A 24,719-nucleotide genomic window follows, 5' to 3' on the forward strand; every position below is an offset into this window, starting at 1 on the left:
TGAATACTGGCCTTCAAGACAGCATGGTTCTTCATCTGGCTTGATCACTAGCTTGGCTGCCTGTCATGTTAGCGTGTCCAGATTGAATGACACCTGTAACCTGTGGCGCTCGAGCAGCATATTGGACTGAAGCGCACACCTGGTGCTCGCTGCAAAGTGTGCCGTTGGACATCAGTTAAGTTAAGCTTGAGTCCGGTTAAGTTGAACCTTTAAGTAAGTTGGAATTTTTACCACACGGTTCCAGCTATTTTGACTTGCGATGCGTTCATGCGTGTACAGCATTTATAACACATTATTACTTTATTTTATCTTTATTATTATCATAAAGATGGAATAATCATGCCTTTCACTACATCACTCTGAATTCGATACACTGTCCTCCTCTCTCTCTCTCTCTGTCTACACTGTCCTCGTCTCTCTGTCTACACTGTCGTCTCTCCTGCTTAATACTTATGTGGAGCCATGGAGGCAATAGAACAGCAACCTGAAGTCTTGTTTTATAAATCACCAAACCAAGGATGAATCCATTCAAGTGGGGGCTGGAAAAGGCAACTTGCACTGTGGAGGAATCTGTCCTAACAATAGCTTGAATCTTACACCTAGAGAGACAATGTCCCCAAAACGTCCCCTAACCGGCTTTTCTATCCTCTTCTCTACCTCAGTGTCCCCTAACTACAGTACGACCATAATTAATGAGTCTGGTTCCACGATAGTACCCAAGGCCAATATACCCTGACTGTACACAACACTAGTATTCTACCCTGGGAAGATTAGAACAAGAGCAGTGTTGATGAACGCACACTGAAGTGACAGATCCTATGAGAAGGCTTAGAATAGACGCTTGATTTTAAAACACTGGTGGTGAGAATAACAGGTGGTGAGAATAACTACTTAATGTTGTTGTACTTCTTTTAGTTTATATGAATTCTATTTAACACAATATCCTGGTGAATAACTATGACTCGCTGTGGTCAGTGGCTACCATACCATTGCCTATTCTTAAGTCTGCACGTTTACGTTGCACTACTTTTATTGTCTTCTATACCTATTCTTATGTCTGCAATTTATGTATTGTTTTTATTCTGTCAATTGTGTGCTGATTTTATGCCTATGTTCATTTTATACTAGTTGATGTGGGGCACCCCATGTGTGAAAAGTGCTATAGATAGTTATTCACATTTATTATTATTATATTGTAAAAAAATGTATGCATTGAAATGTCTGTAAAGTCTCGACGACATTGAAAATGAAGGGTGACCTCAATTGTCCTTTTGAGAATAAATAAAGGTTTGAATGAATAACAATAGCGATAACATAAGTCTAACAACCGTTAGAAAGACTAACTAACATGAGCTATTATCGTTAACAGACGACTTTTAGTAGCTTCCTATGATAATTCTTGATATTCTCAGAATCATCGAGCTCTCTTCCTGAAGAACATCATCAACTTAAATTCACCAACCTATATTACAGGATTTGTAGGCCAACCAATTCTTCTTTTAGTTTTACAGTATATATACTTTTGTCATTATTTAAATCACCTCACAAGCCCTACAATCAAGTCTTGGTGACAGGGGAGAAAGACTGGGTCTGCTCCTAAAGTCAAGTCTGGTGAACCACCAGGGGGAAGGGGTTCAGTCTCTATGGGTTTTGAAGGGTTTCAGCTGAAAAGATGTGTTGCAGGCATTGAACCACACATGCTTCACAGAGATCAAATCACTGAGGGCCAGAGATAGAATCACTGAGGGCCAGAGAGAGAATCACTGAGGGCCAGAGATAGAATCACTGAGGGCCAGAGATAGAATCACTGAGGGCCAGAGATAGAATCACTTGAGGGCCAGAGATAAAATCACTGAGGGCCAGAGATAGAATCACTTGAGGGCCAGAGATATAATCACTGAGGGCCAGAGATAGAATCACTGAGGGCCAGAGATAGAATCACTGAGGGCCAGAGATAGAATCACTGAGGGCCAGAGATAGAATCACTTGAGGGCCAGAGATAGAATCACTGAGGGCCAGAGATAGAATCACTTGAGGGCCAGAGATAAAATCACTGAGGGCCAGAGATAGAATCACTTGAGGGCCAGAGATAGAATCACTGAGGGCCAGAGATCAAATCACTGAGGGCCAGAGATAGAATCACTGAGGGCCAGAGATAGAATCACTGAGGGCCAGAGATAGAATCACTGAGGGCCAGAGATCAAATCACTGAGGGCCAGAGATAGAATCACTGAGGGCCAGAGATAGAATCACTGAGGGCCAGAGATAGAATCACTTGAGGGCCAGAGATCAAATCACTGAGTGCCAGAGATCAAATCACTGAGGGCCAGAGATCAAATCACTGAGGGCCAGAGATAGAATCACTGAGGGCCAGAGATAGAATCACTGAGGGCCAGAGATAGAATCACTGAGGGCCAGAGATAAAGCCATGTTGTTCTTGGTTACCAGACTCCCACTTCACTCAGTGACCCAACAATACATAACAAAAACACAATCATTCTGCTTCTGCTTCCAGCCTGTTTCAGAGGTAAGAGGTTTCACTCTGTTATCTCCTCACCAACACCATTATTTGGGCAAATCTGTGCTAAATGATAATCTATCAACAATTGTTTTTAAATTAGTATCTCACTGGGGGTCCATGACATGGGGAAGAAACTGTGACCCCCTTGTGTTAAGAGAGAGAGAGAGAGAGAGAGAGAGAGAGAGAGAGAGAGACACTATTTGGCGCTGCAGACGGCCTCCATCAGGTTCTTGTTGCAGTCCCCGTGGTTGCCTACAGGGGGCAGTCTGGGGTAGGCATGGCCTGTGAGGTCTAGTAGGTCCTCCAGTGCGTGGGCGTTACTCATCCCGTTGTTCTGGACCTCTGGACTGACCGGAGAGAACTCTGGGATGGAAATTAGCTCCTCTTTGGAGACCGGGCTGGAGACAAATGGAGAAGGAGAAACATCAGATGAACAAAGACTCAGGCTGCGTTCACATCCACATGTTCCCCCGTTCCCTGTGAAGGGTTTGGGCTGCATTCACATCCACATGTTCCCTCCCCTCGTTCCCTGTGAAGGGTTCATCTAAAACCTTCCTTTAGTGAGCCCTCTGGTTGCGCCGCCCCCTTGCCTCAAATAGATCCGCCATCAGCTCTATTTTTTATCTTTCAAAATGTTCAGTTGCTATTGCATGCACTTATCTGTTTCATTCCGCATATGAGTGCATGCTTACCAACTGTTTCGCCTGTTTTATTGCAACACTACTATCACCGACATCTAAGAAGGGAGATCCCCCCTTGAACGGCCCTTCTAAGGTTTCTCTCCTCCACATTGCCTGTGGTGCCTGTTTATGATGAATTGAAAATGGAGGACCCTGATGTAAACAAGACGAAAGTCTTAGGCCCTATTCCCGGTACCTGGTTCAACTAAGTCGATCAAAAGTCCCATTATCCAGATTCAATTAACCCGATGTTTGAATCCGGGCTTTCCATGTTCCTCGAACGCTGATTCAGTCTCGTTAATTCTAACCAGACTTGATACTCAGGATAAGTGCGCGCGGCCGCCTCACCTGAAAAGACAGCAGGTGTCGATAGCAGAAATCCTGATTTTCTAACGGCATTGATTGATTGATTTAAAACTTTATTAAAGATTGCAGAATGGGTACAATACAGTACGGCTCAATAGCCTCGCAGACAAGTTAAATGCACAATCTATAGGCTAATTTTAAGTCCCTCATTACCCCAATCAATCAGATTATATTTCTTTAAATGTGCCTGCTGGCAGTAGGCTTAATGGAATGAATAATGGAATGAGATCTTGCTAGCGAAAATAATTTGTTAAACTCGTTCAGAATAAGTAGATACAAACAAGCCCAAAGAGTATCTAATTGATATGAATTAATAGATACTTATGAGGATATCTGTACTGTATGTGCTTAGGTATCATGTACTATAAATACATATAATACATATACTATAAATACATTGTTCATCATCAGATAACACTAACAGTGCTTGAACAGATAAATGCATTTTCTCAAATGCATTCATCAAAACGTCAAAGGCTTGCAATTGCTCATTAATTTTCTCAAGTCACGTCCACGTCATCAAATCAAACAGCGCATCTCCTCAAACATTTTAATCCCAGTTACAATATCACAATAACGTGTGAGTGACAGTGACAATTCAACAATCCACATATTCAGATTCATCGTAATTCATATCCACAATCCACGCATGAAGACTTCAATTTATGCTTGAATGAAACAAAATCCAGGTGCTCCGTTAAACATCCACAGCGGAGAATATGAAAGGAATCAGAGCCAAACGAGTTTCATTCATTAAAAACATCCCTGCGGGATTCACATTTGCAATGCTGCGCGTTATTAAAATAACCACATAATGTGTATATCGCACCTCGCGAGCGCCGTATACCGTGCATTATTTAGGACAAAGTAAATTTTGTATCAGCATTTTAGGTCTATTATTTTACATTTCAAACGCCCCCTCTAGAAAAACGAAGCACAAAAACATAATTCAGAATGGTATAATGGGATCTAGACTGTGAGAATTATTTCAGGAAGCGAACTGGCATTTCTTTGCGAGGGTGTGGCCATGGTTTATCCAGCTAACTGAACTAAACCCTGCCCTCGACTAGGTTCAAACTTTCTGATCTGTTGTCATAGTGATTTAGACAATCGAGCGTCGGGAAACGGAAAGGTCTGGCTTAAGTCAAGTTATCCTGAAAATGATCCGGCTAACTCAGTTAGCCAGGTACGAGGAACAGGGCCCTGGTCTGCATCCCCTTAACAATTGTATGTATTGAGCTGTACTGTACTGTACCCATTCTGCAATCTGTTAATAAAGTTTTCAATCAATCAATCAAGTGCATTTTTCCCTATTGCTAGGTTTTAGTGAGTTTTTCCTTACCTTCACGTGGGGTATGTCTGGGAGTGTTGCATTTATTTTATTTATTTATTAAAAAATGTTGGACTTCATGGTGTTTTTGTTTTGTTCTTGATATATTGTGATGTTTCTTCTTGACTTGTTTAAAGAAGACGTGTCCGGCTCATGAGGACATTAACGTGTGTTGTCGGGCCTTACAAATAAAGTTGATTTGATTTGATTTTGATTTGATTAATAAGCATGATTATTCCATCATACTGTTACATAACATATTAATAAGCATGATTATTCCATCATACTGTTACATAACGTATTAATAAGCATGATTATTCCATCATACTGTTACATAACGTATAATAAGCATGATTATTCTATCATACTGTTACATAACATATTAATAAGCATGATTATTCCATCATACTGTTCCATAAGGTATTAATAAGCATGATTATTCCATCATACTGTTACATAACGTATTAATAAGCATGATTATTCCATCATACTGTTACATAACATATTAATAAGCAGGATTATTCCATCATACTGTTACATAACGTATTAATAAGCATGATTATTCAATCATACTGTTACATAACTTATTAATAAGCATGATTCTTGCATCATATTGTTACATAATTTATTAATAAGCATGATTATTCCATCATACTGTTACATAACTTATTAATAAGCATGATTATTCAATCATACTGTTACATAACTTATTAATAAGCATGATTCTTGCATCATATTGTTACATAACTTATTAATAAGCATGATTATTCCATCATACTGTTACATAACTTATTAATAAGCATGATTCTTCCATCATACTGTTACATAACTTATTAATAAGCAGGATTCTTCCGTCATACTGTTACATAACATATTAATAAGCATGATTATTCCATCATACTGTTACATACACATATACAGAAACTACAAATAGCTCAAAATAAGGCTGCCAGACTAGCTCTCCACTGTTCAAAGCGCACTAACATTGGAGTTATGCACAGACATGTATCATGGCTTCCGGTTGAGAAACGTCTGCAATCCCGTCTCATTTTTTGAATACTTTATACTAATAAGTATCTTGTACAATATCATCCTTAACTGAGGATGAGATTGTTAATGATGTTGATAATGATGTAATTGATGATGTAATTGATGTTGATAATGATGTAATGTATTGAATATTGTTGTATGTGCCGGACCCCAGGAAGAATAGCTTTTGTCAAGTGCAAAAGCTAATGGGGATCCTAAATAAACATAAACATAACTTATTAATAAGCATGATTATTGCATCATACTGTTACCTAACTTATTAATAAGCATGATTCTTCCATCATACTGTTACATAACCTATTATTAAGCATGATTATTCCATCATACTGTTACATAACTTATTATGGGCCCCCCCTAAAATATATATTTTTTAATAATAATATATTGTTATTTTCTGTTTCAATTCAGTTAAAATGTTCAGTTTCAGTTCAATTCAGTTATTCTTTTGAATAGAATGGATCATTAAAATCAAATGGTATTGCACATAAATAAGCACTTCAGATAATCCTTCAGAACGTTGATTGGCTCAGCTGACCGACAATAAATCAAAATGACACCATTCACCATCGTAACCTATAATAACAGCATGGCATTGGCCTATCAACTGATTTTAATACATTTATTATATAAAAATCTGGAGACTGGCTCGACTATTCGAAAGTTTGAAAATTCTAACTCATCCCTATCATATAATCATAAACGATTAATATGATCTTATTAATATGATTGTATTATGTAGTCATAAACTATTCATATAATTGTATTATGTAATCATAAACTATTATTATTGTATTATGTAATCATAAATTATTAATATTATATTATTATGTCATCTTAAATTATTCATGTGATTGTATTATGTCATCATAAATGATTCATGTGAATTATCATATCATAAATGATTAATATTATTATTATTTTATGTCATCATAAATTAACCCCACTTCACACATGAAGATATAAAAGCGCAGGGTATCACAGCTCACCTGACCTCCATGGACTGCACCCCCCCAGAGTACCCACGGCCCCCCTTCACGTCCAGCAGCTCCAGGCTGATGAGGGACCCGGCGGCCTCTCCCTCTGACCCTCCTTTCCCCTCCCTTCCTTCAGGGACGCTGAGGGTCACTTTCACCTGGAGGGTCTGTGGTTTTCTTCCTTCAGCGCTGCTGTCCCGTCCGTTCACCAGGATGACCTCCTTCTGGTGGACTCTGAGTTTGTTCACCTGGGCTGACGCCTGTGTCTCTGCAGATGTAAACTCTTTGTTTTCTTTGTAGCCTTGCTGTACATTTACATGTTCGGCGTTCCTGATTCCACTTTCCACGACAGGCTTTAGTGGCGGCACTTGATCGACAGCTTTGCTAGCTTGAACACTATTCTGAGTGTTGGTCGTTACTTCTTCCTTCTTCGCCAGATCGTCTTGCTGTTTGTTACGCTGGTTTGAGACCTGTTCATCCGTCTGAAACTCCACGTTTCTGATCACTGGCACCCCTGCGTCCCCTGTGGAGAATATGAATAGAATAAGAATAATAATGAATGAACTCATTTCTTAAAAGAACAGTAGGCTAAGTAGTAGGGGTGGGAATCACCAGAGGCCTCACGATACGATATTATCACGATACTTAAGTCACGATACGATAGTATTGCGATTCAAAATATATTGCGATATGCTGAGTATTGCGATATTAATATTGCGATATATTACCTTTTTTCAACTGCAAAGTAAAACTTTGTCAATGTTTTATCTAATAAAATAAAGTTTTCAGTCTGTTCATCTCATTTCAATAATTTTTATTGCAGCAAATGGGATTTTATCAAGCAGACAGATGTCAACACTGTAATCTGTGTTGCATGTACCTGACAAACTGTTTGTATTACAGTCATATTTAAACTTAACTGAATGCACACATGTGCGTGTGTGTGGACTACTGTACTATTACAGGTATTGAAATGAACAAAGTAACTTCCTTATACAAAACAATTATAATTATAATAATTATTAAAAATTTAAAAATTTAAATAAATGTGCATAATAAAATATCGATACTTGGCATCCTTGTATCGATACAGTATCGCCATGCAAAGTATCACGATACTATACTGTATTGATATTTCCCCCCACTACTACTAAGTAGGTCAAACAGGCCAAATGTCTGAGCTGAAACACCAAGAACAGAACAGAAACTGTTCTCCTAAAAAACTATTTGGTGAATAAGAGACAAGGTTTTCAGCTGGTACGCCAGCTTTATGAGGAATTTATAAAGAAATTAGCTTCGACTTGAATCTCTCTTTTCACGAGATCCACGCTGCATCAAATCCTCTGGTTCATTCTGGTCCATTCTGGTCCATTCACGCACCAGTCAGAGCACATGTTCAGCTGCAGAGGCCAGTGAAACGGAAAGTTCCGGGGTAGGTACTGGATTACATTCGGCCTGGCTGATCAGTTCAGGATCAATTTGGGTAGGTACTGGATTACATTCGGCCTGGCTGATCAGTTCAGGGTCAGTTTGGGTAGGTACTGGATTACGTTCGGCCTGGTTGATCAGTTCAGGGTCAGTTTGGGTAGGTACTGGATTATGTTCGGTCTGGCTGAGTTCAGGGTCAGTTTGGGTAGGTACTGGATTACGTTCGGCCTGGCTGATCAGTTCAGGGTAAGTTTTTCAGTTGAGTCGCATAGCAAACGTCCAATGTTTATCACACTGTACTGAAGACCATTGGCTTCAACCAGGAATAGAGGCAACACCACCAGACCAGCTATATCGACACAAAACATGTTAGCTTGCTGCCAAGCCAGCCAATTAATTCATCATGTTAGCACGCTAGCTAATGTTAGCAAGCCAGAAAATTCACTCATCACGTTAGCACGCTAGCTAATGTTAGCAAGCCAGCCAATTCATTCATCACATTAGCATGTTAGTTAATGTTAGCAAGCCAGCCAATTCATCATGTTAGCACACTAGCTAACGTTAGCAAGCCAGCCAATTCATTCATCACATTAGCATGTTAGTTAATGTTAGCAAGCCAGCCAATTCATCATGTTAGCATGCTAGCTAACGTTAGTAAACCAGCCAATTCATTCATCACATTAGCACGCTAGCTAACGTTAGCAAGCCAGCCAATTCATTCATCACGTTAGCATGCTAGCTAACATTAGCAAGCCAGCCAATTCATTCATCATATTAGCATGTTAGTAAATGTTAGCAAGCCAGCCAATTCATGATGTTAGCTAATGTTAGCAAGCTAGCAAAAAAACATAACGTGGGGCAATTGTCTCAAAATCTCTAAGTGATGAAGACAAACAGTGTTTAATTCTATATCTCGTCATAGAAACGTACAGACAATTATAATAATAATTCATTTTATTTATATGGCGCTTTTCAATAACCCAAAGACGCTGAAAATGATCTGAAAATGATATTTGGTAAAGCGTGATAAACATCTATACAACTATGAAAAACGGACCCAGAGCATTGCAATGTACATTATTCAGTATAGAAAAGGTTGCTAGTTAGCAAGCAAGATGCTGTTGCTTGATCAGTTGTCAATGGTTTTGTGCAGCAGGCATTTCTATTTAAGTAACATCGGAGCATGGATGCAGTGAAGACGGATGAATGTTGCAGAACAACATTGTCTCATCAGAAAATGTTAATTAAATACTAATCAACCACAGGTACATAACGTACATTATGTTATAGCTATAAGTAAAATAATTACTTTTGTATCTGCAAGAAGTCCAAAACAAGACTAGTCTAAGACACACAGTGCTCTCACCACTACCCTGATACAAACACAGCAATACTATGACGATGATGATTTGTTTTAATGTTTAGCGGTTATGGTTAAGATGGTAAGTTAGGGTTAGGGTTTGAATATGTAATATATGTACCTATGTGTTATGTGTTCATGTATATATTGTACTACGGTCTGTGGGAGCTCCCCTGAAATTTCGTTGTATACTGTGCAATGACAATTAAAAGTCTATTCTATTCTATTTGTATACGTAAATGCGTCAATATATTACTTATTTATTATACGTACATTTTCATAAATACGTCAATATATTACTTAAGACACAACGTACAATATGTACCTTTTTCCTGTGGTCAATAAATATAAATGGTAAATGGCTGCATTTATATAGCGCTTTTATCCAAAGTGCTTTACAATTTGTTCCTCACATTCACCTATTCACTCACACATTCACACACCGACGGCGGAGGCAACCATGCAAGGTGCCGATCTACTCATCGGGAGCAATTAGGGGTTAAGTGTCTTGTTCAAGGACACTTCGACATGCTGCCCGGGAGGAGCGGGAATCGAACTGGGAACCTCCGGATTACCAGACGATAGCTCTACCTCCTGAGCCACTGTCGCCCCTGGTAAATAAGTACTATTTACATATTTTAATCAGGAAATCAGGCTGTACGGAAACACCTGCTGAATCCATCCCATAATGAAACACACTTGGTTTAGTAGCAAGCGAGAGACAGGGAGCAGGCGAGGACAGACAACCTTGGTGGTAAACAACGTACCTGGTGGTGAGACCTGTCCCTCCTTCTGGCCCAGCAGGAGACACAAACCAGCACACGTTAACATCATGATCCCTAACCCTAACCCTTCTGACCCAGCAGGAGACACAAACCAGCACACGTTAAGATCATGATTCTACTGATGAAGAGCTTCTCTGTCTGTCACTCTCTCTCTCTCTCTCTCTCTCTCTCTCTCTCTCTCTCTCTCTCTCTCTCTCTCTCTCTCTCTCTCTCTCTCTCTCTCTCTCTCTCTCACTTTATCTCTCTGTATCTCTCACTTTATCTCTATCTCTCTCTGTCTCTCTCACTTTCTCTCTCTCTCTGTCTCTCTCACTTTGTCTGTCTCTCTCTCTCGGTCTCGCTCTATCTGTCTCTCTCACTTTCTCTCTATCTCTATCTCTTTCTCTCTATCTCTCTCTCACTGTCTCTCTCTCTTTGTCTGTCTTACTTTCTCTCTAGCTCTCTGTCTCTCTTACTTTGCCTGTCTGTCTTACTTTCTCTCTCTCTCGCTCTCTCACTATCTCTCTCTCTCATTTTCTCTCTCTCTGTCTCTCTCACTTTGTCTTTCTCACTTTCTCTCTATCTCTGTCTCTCTCACTTTCTCTCTCTCTATGTCTCTCTGTCTCTGTCTCTCTCACTTTCTCTCTCTCTCTGTCTCTCTCACTTTCTCTCTCTCTCCCTGTCTCTCTCACTTTCTCTCTCTCTCTGTCTCTCTCTGTCTCTCTCACTGTCTCTCTCTCTGTCTCTCTCACTTTGTCTCTCTCACTGTCTCTCTCTCTGTCTCTCTCACTTGGTCTCTCTCACTATCTCTCTATCTCTATCTCTGTCTCTCTCACTTTCTCTCTCTGTCTCTCTCACTTTCTCTCTATCTCTGTCTCTCTCACTTTCTCTCTCTGTCTCTCTCACTTTGTCTCTATCACTTTCTCTCTATCTCTGTCTCTCTCACGTTCTCTCTCTATCTCTGTCTCTCTCACTTTCTCTCTCTCTCTGTCTCTCTCACTTTCTCTCTCTCTCTCTCTCTCTGTCTCTGTTACCTTGAGTTCAGCATCAGTTACCTTGAGTTCAGCATCAGTTACCTTGAGTTCAGCATCAGTGAGTTCAGCATCAGTTACCTTGAGTTCAGCATCAGTTACCTTGAGTTCAGCATCAGTTAGTTCAGCATCGGTTACCTTGAGTTCAGCATCAGTTACCTTGAGTCCAGCATCAGTTACCTTGAGTTCAGTTACCTTGAGTTCAGCATCAGTTAGTTCAGCATCAGTTACCTTGAGTTCAGCATCAGTTACCTTGAGTTCAGCATCAGTTAGTTCAGCATCAGTTACCTTGAGTTCAGCATCAGTCCTCCTGGTCCTCTTCATGATCTCCTCAATTCTCTGGAGGATATTAAACCAGTAATTTAGTCATCATCAAATAACACCTACAATTAAAAAATGTATTAAAGAAATTGCAAAAAGCCCATAACAATGACAGGACAACACAGATGTCCTCTACAGGAAGGGACAGAGCAGGACAACACAGAGGCCTCTACAGGAAGGGACAGAGCAGGACAACACAGAGGCCCTCTACAGGAAGGGACAGAGCAGGACAACACAGAGGCCTCTACAGGAAGGGACAGAGCAGGACAACACAGAGGCCTCTACAGGAAGGGACAGAGCAGGACAACACAGAGGCCCTCTACAGGAAGGGACAGAGCAGGACAACACAGAGGCTCTACACTACAGGAAGGGCCAGAGCAGGACAACACAGAAGCTCTACAGGAAGGGACAGAGCAGGACAACACAGAGGCTCTACACTACAGGAAGGGACAGAGCAGGACAACACAGAGGCTCTACAGGAAGGGACAGAGCAGGACAACACAGAGGCTATACAGGAAGGGACAGAGCAGGACAACACAGAGGCTCTACAGGGAGGGACAGAGCAGGACAACGCAGAGGCTCTACAGGAAGGGACAGAGCAGGACAACACAGAGGCTCTACAGGAAGGGACAGAGCAGGACAACACAGAGGCTCTACAGGAAGGGACAGAGCAGGACAACACAGAGGCTCTACAGGAAGGGACAGAGCAGGACAGCACAGAGGCTCTACAGGAAGGGACAGATCAGGACAACACAGAGGCTCTACAGGAAGGGACAGAGCAGGACAGCACAGAGGCTCTACAGGAAGGGACAGAGCAGGACAACACAGAGGCTCTACAGGAAGGGACAGAGCAGGACAACACAGAGGCTCTACAGGAAGGGACAGAGCAGGACAACACAGATGCTCTACAGCAGGGGTCGGGAACCTATGGCTCGCGAGCCATATATGGCTCTTCTGGTGACAGCATAATGGCTCCCAGAAATGTTTGAGTAAATTTTCTTTTTTTTTTAATACTTGTGATATTTCTTAATAATACTGTGTCATTTTAAAGTAAACAGAAATTAGTTTTGAAGATACAGCCAATAGTATCTGTAGCTGAAGAGATAGCGAGCAGAGCTGGCGAGGGAACACAAGTGGACAGAAATTAAAAATCTTCAACCTGAAGACCAGCTGATTCTTAAAACTTGGAACGAGCTTCCTGTGACATACCACACAATGCAGCGTGAGTATTGCCGTATTGACCATGTTTGGCTCTACATATGCATGTGGAGGAAGGGACAGAGCAGGACAGCACAGAGGCTCTAGTCTACAGGAAGGGACAGAGCAGGACAACACAGAGGCTCTGCAGGAAGGGACAGAGCAGGACAACACAGAGGCTCTACAGGAAGGGACAGAGCAGGACAACACAGAGGCTCTGCAGGAAGGGACAGAGCAAGACAACACAGAGGCTCTACAGGAAGGGACAGAGCAGGACAACACAGAGGCATCTGTGTGTGTGTTGTGTACCTTCTTCCTCAGCTGTCTCTCCTCCTCTTCCAGCTGCTTCTGAAACTCTAGATCTGCGTCCTTCAGAACCTGATCCTTCAGAACCTGGTCTTTCAGAACCTGGACCTTCAGAACCTGGTCCTTCAGAACCTGATCCTTCAGAACCTGGTCTTTCAGAACCTGGACCTTCAGAACCTGGTCCTTCAGAACCTGGTCCTTTTCCCCCTGTTTGGATCAAGACAGAATATGCACATTAGAATGTGTGAGCTGTTCAACACTGCAATGGTTCATTTACAGATAACTACAATAGTGTAATTAGGTCTTATGTCCAAATAGTATAGTCTGTTTTAAAGTGATAATGTGTAATGGTGGCACGGTCGGTACTGTCTCTGTGTTTTCACTACGTTTCCCAGCAGCCTCTCTGCTCTGTCTGCAGCTTCCTGGTCCTGGGTGCGTCTATGCCAAACGCAACGCAGTTCGGTTTCCGGGTTCCTCTGATTGGCCGCGACGCCCACGTGACCCGCGCTAGCACGCCCCCTTATCCACCGCTGCCGCTACAGCTCACCTGTGTGTTGACGCTCGCCTGTGTGTTGGCGCGCGCGCGGCAGAGCACTTAGCGCTGACTGAGAAAGTAAACGTTACAGTTCTACTTTATAAAATGCTAATTGTAAATATGTTTAAGTCCACTCCACATTACAGTTGATGCGTGATGCTGCTGAGGCGATCGTTTCTTGACTGGCGTTGCATAAGATTTACATTTAGTCAGCTAGCTGATAACTGCATAAGCAGCATATTAAGATGACTGCGTTTCTTGACTCAGAGTGGCGGCGCGACAATATTATTAAACAAGAGAGCTCTGTCATTGAAGTGGGTGGTGTTACCAACAGCGCGTTTCTTGACTCAGGCGTCAAGCTGATAACTGCATAAGCAGCATATTAACACTATGACGACCGGCGGGGCCCGGCGATTTAGGCCTCAGAGGACAGCAGAAAGTAAACAAACCGATGTACTTTCTAAGAGCTTTATATATCATTTATAGTATTGCTATCTGTCCATTCTCATTGTCACTTGAGTGCATAAACCGTGCCTTCATAATGGCTTAAAGAAAATAAAAATCCATCGGTTGGTTGTCATTTTATAGCGTCGTGAATATAAGGTTTATCGCACTTTTCGTCTTTTTTCCCGGGAGCTAGATAATAGGCTAAACGTTGGCGCCGTTATATCAAACGCCATTTCTGCTGTATATATACGAATGAAATAAAACAAACTGCGTAGCATCCGGACTATTACAGAGCATCTATGGATGAAATGGGGGCAGCGGGGAATGCCGATTACTATTATTGATTACCAATACAGTGTGCGTTCAATATAGCATTTTCATTGACCGATCACGTTACGTTATAAAACAATGTCTAAAGCTGTAATTTGGGGTAATATTATCCTACCGTCAGGCCATGTGATCGCCGGCAGCATTTCCTCACCAGTCATCGGATTCTGGTAGATCGATATGCACATTGGCTAATCATAAATCCCATTATTCCACGCTGAAAAAAACGCTCGCCAAGCTGATCCAAGATGGAGGATGTTCGGCTGGGATCATTGATTCTTTTTTTATTCACATAATGATACTGCAGTGGAGCGATGGCGCCCCTAAGCGGGTCTGGCCGGTACTGCATGTTTCAAAAATCAAATATGTGAAAAGATGCTGGTAGTGGATCGGGTACCTAAGAAGCGTTATAAATATGGAATAAAACAATAACAACTCGTCACGTATATACTCGTGGCTCTGGTCCACAACGCTCTTTTTCGAAACACGTATATACTCGTTCTCGGACGGCATAGTGTTAAGATGACTGCGTTTCTTGACTCAGAGTGGCGGCGCAACAATATTATTAAACAAGAGAGCTCTGTCATTGAAGTGGGTGGTGTTACCAACAGCGCGTTTCTGGACTCAGAGTGGCGCGTTTCTTGACTCAGGAAGCGAGCGGCAAAGCCGCTCTGCCGTGCGCGCTGCAACACACAGGCGAGCTGTAGCGGCAGCGGTGGATAAGGGGGCGTGCTAGCGCGGGTCACGTGGGCGTCGCGGCCAATCAGAGGAACCCGGAAACCGAACTGCGTTGCGTTTGGCATAGGCGCGTCCTGGGTTCTGTGTTTTCACTGTTTCCCAGCAGCCTCTCTGCTCTGCCTGCAGATTCCTGGTCCTGGGTGCATCTATGCTTTCTACAACGCAGTTGGGTTTCCGCGTTGCCGTTTTGCGCTCTGATTGGCCGAGCGCGCGCATGCGCATGAGCCGCAACGCGGCCCTCAGCCAGGCAGCAATACTACGCTCCAGTTAACCTAATTTATACAAATGGAGTATTGATTTCGCCGTAACGAATCATTAAAAAAATATACCGTTAACTGGAATATGTTGTTTCTTTACACATATGTTGGATTATGTAATTGCTTTGTCATGACAAACCAATAAAAAATCCACGACCCTCCGTGCTCCGATCGCCAGCGGGGAGAATATGCTGCCGTGAGCGGCATCGCTGAGCTCTGGTGTCCGCTGGACGAAGCCAGAGACGGTCTTATTATGGGGCTTATGCTGAGAAGCAGTAAGTAACACAACAGTGAACACATAGTTAAGTACGATTGCAACTATGTGTTCACTGTTGTGTTACTTACTGCTTACTGCGCGCTCGGCCAATCAGAGTGCAAACCGGCAACCCAACTGCGTTGTAGAAAGCATAGACGCGCCCTGGGTTCTGTGTTTTCACTATGTTTCCCAGCAGCCTCTCTGCTCTGCCTGCAGCTTCCTGGTCCTGGGTTCTGTGGAACGAGGTGGCTGTGTATCTGTTGTCCACTGTTTGTTGCAGAAGATACAATCATGTCTGGTTCTTTCTAGGGCGTATGTAGGGCTGTACCCAATAGTGTGAAGCGTCGAAGCTTCATTCATAACGTTGACATTCGAATTCTAAATAAACATTTGATTTTTTTTTTTTTTATTATTATCATTTTTATTCATTCTGTTTAAATCAATGGGGTTTTTCGTCACAGTTGCAGATACAGTTTAGGCTACACTAATATTATAGTATTATACTATTATAGTATATGACTCATCATAAAAATTTAAATAAAACATTTATCATAAATGATGTAGCCTATCTGCATCCGCTTGGCACTCCGCGCTCCATCAAGACGTCACCATCCCTTTCGTACCAACCGTGCCCTTATTGGATTATTTATGTTGACGAAACTGACGAGTTGAATTCATTAATGAAATCATATAATGCTATCCTGTAAGGGTTAGGGTTAGGGTCAGGGTTAGGGTCAGTGAGCCCTATATAATGCTACCCTGCAAGGGGAATGTAAATAGAAGCACATGGGATATAAGTGGAAATGCATCAACTCAAGGGACACCAACAAGCTCAACAAGCTGGTGAGGAAGGCTAGCTCCGTGGTGGGAGTCGAGCTACCTAGACTTGAGGTGATGGCAGAGAGGGGGATGAGAAGGAAGCTGGCTGCCATCATGGAGAACCCCTACCACCCCCTCTACGACGAGCTAGTCAAGATGAGAAGCTTGTTCAGCCACAGACTCATCCCCCCACGACACTCAACTAACCGCCTCGGACAGTCCTTCATACCAGCGGCCATCAGGCTCCACAACAGTGGGCAGCGACTAGCAGCCTCCAGGCTCAACAGGGGGCAGCGACAGCGACTGCTACCAGACATTGACCTGGGACTTATAGGAACCCAAGGAGGACAACCTACACTACCTTAGGCTTACTGCACCTTATGTGGACACTGTGATACTGTGAATAATGTATATTTCAGTGGATACCGTGATACTGTGAATAATGTATACTCAGTAGATAGTAAATTATAACACTACCTCATGCATACTGCACCTTATGTGACACTGTGAATAATGTGAATATTTCTTCAGCTAGTCAGATAGTAAATTGTAAATTATATTGACCATATTGACCAAATTGTTTACACTGCCTGTGTTGTTTTTACTACCTGTACACTGTGTTGTTTTACTACCTGTACCCCCCCCCCTCCCCCCATGCTGCTATGATGCCTGAATTTCCCCAAGGGGATCAATAAAGGAATATCTTATCTTATCTTATAATCTATGCCAGAAGGACAGGAGGTGGTTGCCCAGTTGTATTACACTAAAATGTGGAAACAAAATAACTACATTTGAATATCGTTTTAATACTCATGTGTTGCTATAACAACGTGCTGATCTCTAATGACCCCTGACCTCTTTGTCCATCTGGGCTTGTGATTCCTTCTCCCGCTCCTTTCTCTGTTGTTTCTCCCGCTCCTCTCTCGTCTCCTGAATCCTCCCTGCTGTCGCCTCCTTCTCCAGCTGCTCCTGTTCCTCCTGCTTCCTCAGCCTGATAAAAATAAATATATATATAAAAATTTGATTATGTGCATTGTGGCTAATTTCACAGATGTTTAACCCTTAACTGGTAGTGAAAGGGGTTAACCTTCTGTATTGTCGCAGTGAAAGGGTTAACCTTCTGTATTGTCGCAGTGAAAGGGTTAACCCTTTGGTAGAGTGGTAGTGAAAGGGTTAAACGCGCTCGTCCAGTCCAGGCCCTTAATGGTTAAAGGACAAGGACAGATCTCTTGTTTCTCTTCTGCTGAATCTGGCCATGACACGTTGAAGCTGCAGTAACTCTTTTCTGACCAGTAGAGGGCAGCAAGGGGTTAGTAAACAAAAGTCAAACTCAAACTCAAAACGTTCTCCCTAAAGGAAGCGCCCCTTTTCACCAAATGAGTTCTGGTTCTGGAACCGGTTCCGTTCAGGATTCCATTTGTGTCTAGTTCCCATGCTGTATGTGTCTAGTTCCCATGCTGTGTATGTGTCTAGTTCCCATGCTGTATGTGTCTAGTTCCCATGCTGTATGTGTATCTAGTTCCCGTGCCTCCTCACCTGTCCTGCTCCTCCTCCTCTTGCTCGGAGCGTCTCTTGTCCTGCAGCTCTCTCTGAGCTCTGGCCTGACGCCTGCGCTCTGCCAGCAGCTTGGTGGCCTCCTCAGCACTGGTTGTACCTGCACCTGTCTTTCCTGTGGGGGGCGCTACAATCAGTAGATAGACATGCAAATATATACTGGTAGAAGAATTGATCATACCTTAGTCCCATTCTACCAGGTAACCCTAACCATAATCCCTAACCCTAATCCTAATCCTAACCCTAATCCTAACCCTAACCCTAACTCTAACCCTTCACCCTTTTAACTTGTATACATTTTACCACCAATAGACCACTGCACTTCCGCATTACATTGAGCTCATTGGAGAGAGAGTGGGGGGGGGGGGGGGAATGAATGAATGTGGATGAGAGCCCTTGATATTAAGTGGTTGTAGCTACGGCTGTGGGGGTGCTGGAGACATTATCCAATAGACTTGTCTACGCCTGAGTCTCCTGAATACAGAGAGACCAGTCCCAAGTCGATCGGCTCTTTCTCGGCCAAGCTATAGTCACTTTTCCGCACCTACTCCCGAACTTGCAGATTGATTAACCTAGATCTAGACAATCCAGAGAGACTCCGCGGGAAATCTGAGTAGGTGCGTAAAAAGTTACTATAGCTGGGCCGAGAAAGTGCCGATCGACTTGGGACTGGTCTCTCCGTATTCAGGAGACTCAGGCGTATAACAGTCTATTGGATCATGTCTCCAGCACCCCCACAGCCGTAGCTACAACCACTTAATGTCAAGGCTCTCATCCACATTCACTCATTTTCTCCCCCACTCTCTCCCCCATGATTTCAGAATACCGGAAATGTTGCGGTGGTCTATATATTTTTATTGTATATTATGATTTTTCTTTTCATTATTACTTAGTATCAGCGGATTTAGGAACATGGTCCTGTGTAGCTCAATGGGTAGAGCAAGGCACTAACCCTGTCAGGGTTAGAGGTTCCATTCCCTGTGTAGCTCAATGGGTAGAGCAAGGCACTAACACTGCCATGGTGATCATTAACACAGAGGTGTTGCTACTCTGATCATTAACATGTTGTTACTCTGATAATGAACATGTTACTCTGATAATGAACATGTTGTTACTCTGATCATTAACATGATGTTACTCTGATCATTAACATGTTGTTACTCTGATCATTAACATGATGTTACTCTGATCATTAACATGATGTTACTCTGATCATTAACATGTTACTTTGATCATTAACATGATGTTACTCTGATCATTAACTCATTCTGCGCCAATTACGAAAAAAGTCGGGTTATCTCGCCAGAGGTTGAGCGCCAAAACCAGAGAAAAGTCGGGTTTTCGATAGTTTTCATCGTTTTTTCTTTTATTTGATTTTAATATTCTATACAGTCTCACGGACCTTGTGTATCATTGGGACTCATTCTGAGACCTCGAGATTGCAATGCCGGCCGAATCCTGCTAGGTGACAGTATCGCCTACCCTTTGAAACCTTATTTCACACTGTGTGTTACATTTGATATGGTCCGGGCATAGAAATGGTACCCCAGCAGAGTGAAAGGCTTCATTCGAGCCACTTGGAATGCGTCCAGCACACTTGATGCATAGTTTGTCCCATTTCATGTCAGGGACCCGATGGACATCAATACTGGAAATCGCGATCAGACAATTGGAATATTCATTTTGGAATACCTCCTAGCAAAGGTAAGGCCTATATGACATCAATCCTACTTTGATCCTACAATGATTTCACATCGATCGCAACGATCATATGTCACGTATTCCAAAACGTATGCCGTTGCTGACGATCAGAGCATCACAAAACGACCCCCCCCCCTTTGATGCCTTCATGATGAAACATAATACCTATTATATACCTTTGATTTGGAAATAGTATCCTGTCCAGGTGAGCAACGCAAACAACTTTCGCAAAATGCACATAGCGCTCCATAACTCAGCTTCCAGGAATTAGCCCGGATCACTCTGAAACTATACAATATTCACCACGGGATAACACGCGAACGTATACAAATTTACTCTTTTTTACATGTTGGACGAGGGATAGTGACTGTCAAATGAGCCATAGTATTGTCTCCATAGCTATAATATAGAATATAGATATATCTCTGCAAACATCGTGACGCAACGTGAAAATGCCTATCTTTTAAAGCGTGGCCCATTGACAGCAGGGATGGGGATACACACTGGCGCTGAATGAGTTAACATGTTGTTACTCTGATTATTAACATGTTGTTACTCTGATCATTAACATGCTGCTACTCTGATCATTAACAGAGGTGTTGCTACCATCTATCATGTAGCAATGACTATGAATATGAGAACTGACATAAAATGAAAAAGTCCACCTTTTCTCTTGTCTGCATCCAGATCATTGCCTGAGGATTTTGTGCTCTTCTTTTCTGCAACATCCACCTTAGGGGAAATTTTTTTGAGACCGTCACCTGTGACGTCCAACTTGTCCGAACAACAGTTTTTCCCAGGTGTCTCGTCCTTGGATGTCTCATTCTGAGGTGATCTTTTCCCAGGTGTCTCGTCCTTGGATGTCTCAGTCTGAGGTGATCTTTTCCCAGGTGTCTCGTCCTTGGATGTCTCAGTCTGAGGTGATCTTTTCCCAGGTGTCTCGTCCTTGGATGTCTCAGTCTGAGGTGATCTTTTTTGAGGGTTGTGGGATGGATTCTTCCTGAGGTCGTCAGATGGTGAGTTGTTATCAGGGCTGTTTGCACCAGACTTGTTTTTCCCAGAGACGTTGGTGGCGGATGTCTCACCATTGGTCTTGTCCTCTGACCTCTTGCTGTTTGGCAGGACAGGATACCTTCTCTTGGGAGACGAGTGGTACTGGCGCGCAGCACTGGGGGACTGGGTGCGTATCCTGGACGTCAACCTGCAAAGAGAAAGTGAAAGGGGTCTTTAAAAAAAGCTGTTTTTTGAGAAGTAACTGTTACTGTTTACCTCGGATCTCTGAACCCATGTTAAAGGCAGAGGTTGACCTCTGAACCCTGACCTCTGGACCCATGTTCAAAGCAGTTTGACATCTGAACTCATGTTCCAGGAAAAAAAGGATGTTCTGCTATGCTGACAATACACAGCCTTTTCTCTGGAGCTTAGCTGTCTGGGATGGAGGTCTCGCTCGCTAAGTAAGGTACCTTTACCTTCAGTTCAATATTGACACCAAACGCAGGCGGTCAGTTTGAGTAAAATGTTCTCAGTTTGAGTAAAATTTACTCTGCGAAATGTACTGTGTACACCCCCCTCAGAGCAAGAACAAAAGCAGTGACAAAGACTGTTACAACTTGGCCTGAGGACGCACTCCCCCAGCTACAGGACTGCTTTGCACAGACTGCTGGGGATGTTTTCGAAGACCGTCCAGGACCTGTCCGCACACAGAGAGTCGGTACTATCCTACATAAAGTACTGTATCTGCAATGTCACTGTGGAAAAAAGCATCCGGGTCTTCCCAAACCAGAAACCCTGGATGACAAGCCAGGTCTGCATGCTCCTCAAGGCCTGCGACTCCGCCTTCAGGTCAGGTGACAGTGCTCTGTACAGTGCTGCTCGAGCTGACCTGAAGAGAGGAATCAAGGAAGCTAAGACGGACTACAAAGAGAGGATTGAAGACCACCTCTCAAGCAACAACCCACGCAGATGTGGCAGGGCATACAGAACATCACCAACTACAGAGGCTGTGATGCAACAACCGGGGACTGGGATATGTCGCTGGCAGAGGAGCTGAGCGGCTTCTTTGCTCGCTTCGAGACACCACAACCAGTCACAGCCGCACCACAACCAGGCACAGCCGCACCCCCTCGCCGCCCACCAGCCCCCAGCACTCACTCTAGAGGAGCACGACATCAGGCGGGTGCTCAGGGCAGTGAACTCCAGGAAGGCGGCTGGTCCAGACGGAGTACCTGGAAAGGTGCTCAAAGCATGCGCTGACCAGCTCTCCTACATTGTCACTGTCATCTTCAACCTCTCCCTGGCACAAGCACTCATCCCACCCTGCCTTAAATCTGCCACAATTATCCCGGTACCCAAGAAAGCTGCCACAGATAGCCTCAACGACTATCGCCCAGTACCACTCACACCTGTCATCGTGAAGTGCTTCAAGAGGCTGGTCCTACACCACACCAAGGCCTGCCTCCCCCCCACCTTAGACCCACACCAGTTTGCCTACAATGCCATAACTATAGCTCTACACTCGACTATAGCTCAGCTTTTAATACAATCATCCCAGACATCCTGGTCACCAAACTGCTGGATCTAGGCCTCCCCACGCCCACCTGCTCCTGGATTAAGGACTTTCTGACCAACCGACCCCAGACGGTGAAACTAGGCCCCCACCTCTCCTCCTCCCGCACACTCAGCACCGGCTCTCCCCAGGGCTGTGTGCTGAGCCCCTTGCTGTACTCCCTCTACACCCATGACTGTAGTCCAGCCCACCCGGAGAACATCATCGTCAAATTCGCTGACGACACAACGGTGGTTGGATTTATTGCAGGGGGGGATGAGTCTGCATACAGAGATGAGGTCCTGAAACCAACAGCTTGGTGTTCGGTGAATAACCTTCAAAAACCAAGGAACTCATTTTTTACTTCAGGAAGAACAGTGCAGACCCCACCCCCCTCTGCATCAACGGCGAGGATGTGGAGAGTCAGCTCCTTCAAGTTCCTCGGAACCCTCATATCTGCTGACCTGTCCTGGACCGCAAATACAACCGCGGTCATCAAGAAGGCCCAGCAGAGACTTCACTTCCTGAGGGTGCTGAGGAAGAACAGACTGGAGGAGCAGCTGATGGTGACCTTCTATCGCTCTGCTGTTGAGAGCCTGCTGACGTACTGCATAACAGTGTGGTACACCAGCTGCACCAGGTTAAACACAGGTTTTTGTTTTTAAGAGGGGGGGGTTTGATTTGATTTAAGTTTATTTCAAATATGCAACACAACAAACAAACATCAAGTACAGATATAGCCTTAAGCCGTTCAAATAATAAATGTATAGAATTTCTTTTTTAAACAAAGAACAAAAAATAAAAAAGTCAAACTCAATTATTATAGTTTTTTTGGGTTGGGTGGGGGTAGGATCGGTATCATTTAAAAAAAAAATATTGTATAGTATTTTATGTTTCTGTATAGTATTTTATGTTTCTTGTATAGTATTTCATGTTTCTTGTGTAGTATTTTATGTTTCTGTATAGTATTTTATGTTTCTCTTTTATTACTTGTGTGATTTTATATTCCACTACTGCACCTTAACTCATTCAGCGCCATACCCAAGAAAAGTCAGGTTATCTCGCCATGCGTTCAGCGTCAGAAACCCAAGTATTCTCTGGTTTTGATCCTTTGATATTTTCCTTTGATCCCTGTTCTATACGGTCAGCCGGAGCACTCTACAGTAGGTGTCTCTGATTCATCTGCCTACGTTGGAATTGCAATGACGATCGAATCTCACCAGGTGGCAGTATCGCCTACCTTTTGAACTCTGATTGTCTGAACTAAACTGTCTCTGTCCTGATCCCTTTCTTTCCTGACTATGCTCTGAGGGGGAGGAGAGCTTGCAGAGCAATCGCTAGGAGATCTCCTCGCCTCAAAACCTATAGTTTCCCGTATACACGAGTAATTACATATAAACGAGTAATCGTGATCGCCGATGGGATCATTGGAATTATTGTTTTTGGAGTACCTTCTGGCTAAGGTATATTATAGGTAAGGTATAGTAGAGGTAAGGTATATTCTATGTCTATTTTACCGAACCTGAAACATGTTTCTGTAACGATCACAGTGTTGTATCTTACCGGACCTAAACCAAGCTTTTTGTAACAATCACATTTTTTACCCCCCCCCCCCCCCCTTGATGATTTTGTGAAGGCACATATGTACATGGTATATAGCTGTGATTTGGGAGTATTTGGGGCTTCAGGCGATCAACCAGAACGATTTGGGCTTATTGCATAAAACGCGCCATATCTCGCGATCTATGGAAAAAGACTGGCTTATTTTGGAAATGAGGCGATGTTTAGCGTGTAGCGTGTAACAAACTACAGTGTGTAGAAATGAACTGATTAGTCAGTAAATGTAATGGACTATGAACAATGCCTGTAAAATGAGCCATACTATTGTCTCCATAGCTATAATGGGTGTTTGGTCCCAGCAATGGTCATGTGCCTCCTCCTGGTGACTTGGGCCCTCTTGGGCTTTTTGTGAAGCCAACAGTCACCAACCTAGGGGGGAAATTCGATTGTGACCTAAAGCTGGACAAGCAGATCAATACTGTGGTGGGAAGGAGCTTTTTCCAACTTAGGAGGCTGTCCAAGGTCAAACCTTTTTTATCCCGTTCCGTTTTTGAAACGGTTATCCATGCTTTTATGACCTCTCGCCTTGATTACTGTAATGCCCTGTACGTGGGCGTCAGTCAGGTCTCCCTCTCTCGTTTGCAGTTGGTGC

At 43.2% G+C, this 24,719-nt stretch overlaps 1 protein-coding gene across 1 annotated transcript in view; it reads right to left on the reverse strand.

Moving 5' to 3' along the window:
• Positions 1-2,717: 2,717 nt before the first annotated feature.
• map7d2a (MAP7 domain containing 2a) overlaps positions 2,718-24,719 on the reverse strand; it is a gene marked incomplete at both ends in the record, with an annotated part of 40,660 nt that continues 18,658 nt past the window's right edge. The window contains 8 exons of the mRNA XM_084320541.1: positions 2,718-2,919; positions 6,934-7,444; positions 10,477-10,498; positions 11,793-11,843; positions 13,332-13,535; positions 17,563-17,698; positions 18,244-18,388; positions 20,724-21,163. Of these exons, the coding sequence (XP_084176667.1) occupies positions 2,718-2,919; positions 6,934-7,444; positions 10,477-10,498; positions 11,793-11,843; positions 13,332-13,535; positions 17,563-17,698; positions 18,244-18,388; positions 20,724-21,163 (1,711 nt within the window). The remainder of the gene's footprint in view (positions 2,920-6,933; positions 7,445-10,476; positions 10,499-11,792; positions 11,844-13,331; positions 13,536-17,562; positions 17,699-18,243; positions 18,389-20,723; positions 21,164-24,719) is intronic.

The sequence above is a fragment of the Notolepis coatsorum genome (genome assembly GCF_963971535.1).
Source record: "Notolepis coatsorum genome assembly, chromosome: 8".
Lineage (NCBI taxonomy): Eukaryota > Metazoa > Chordata > Actinopteri > Aulopiformes > Paralepididae > Notolepis > Notolepis coatsorum.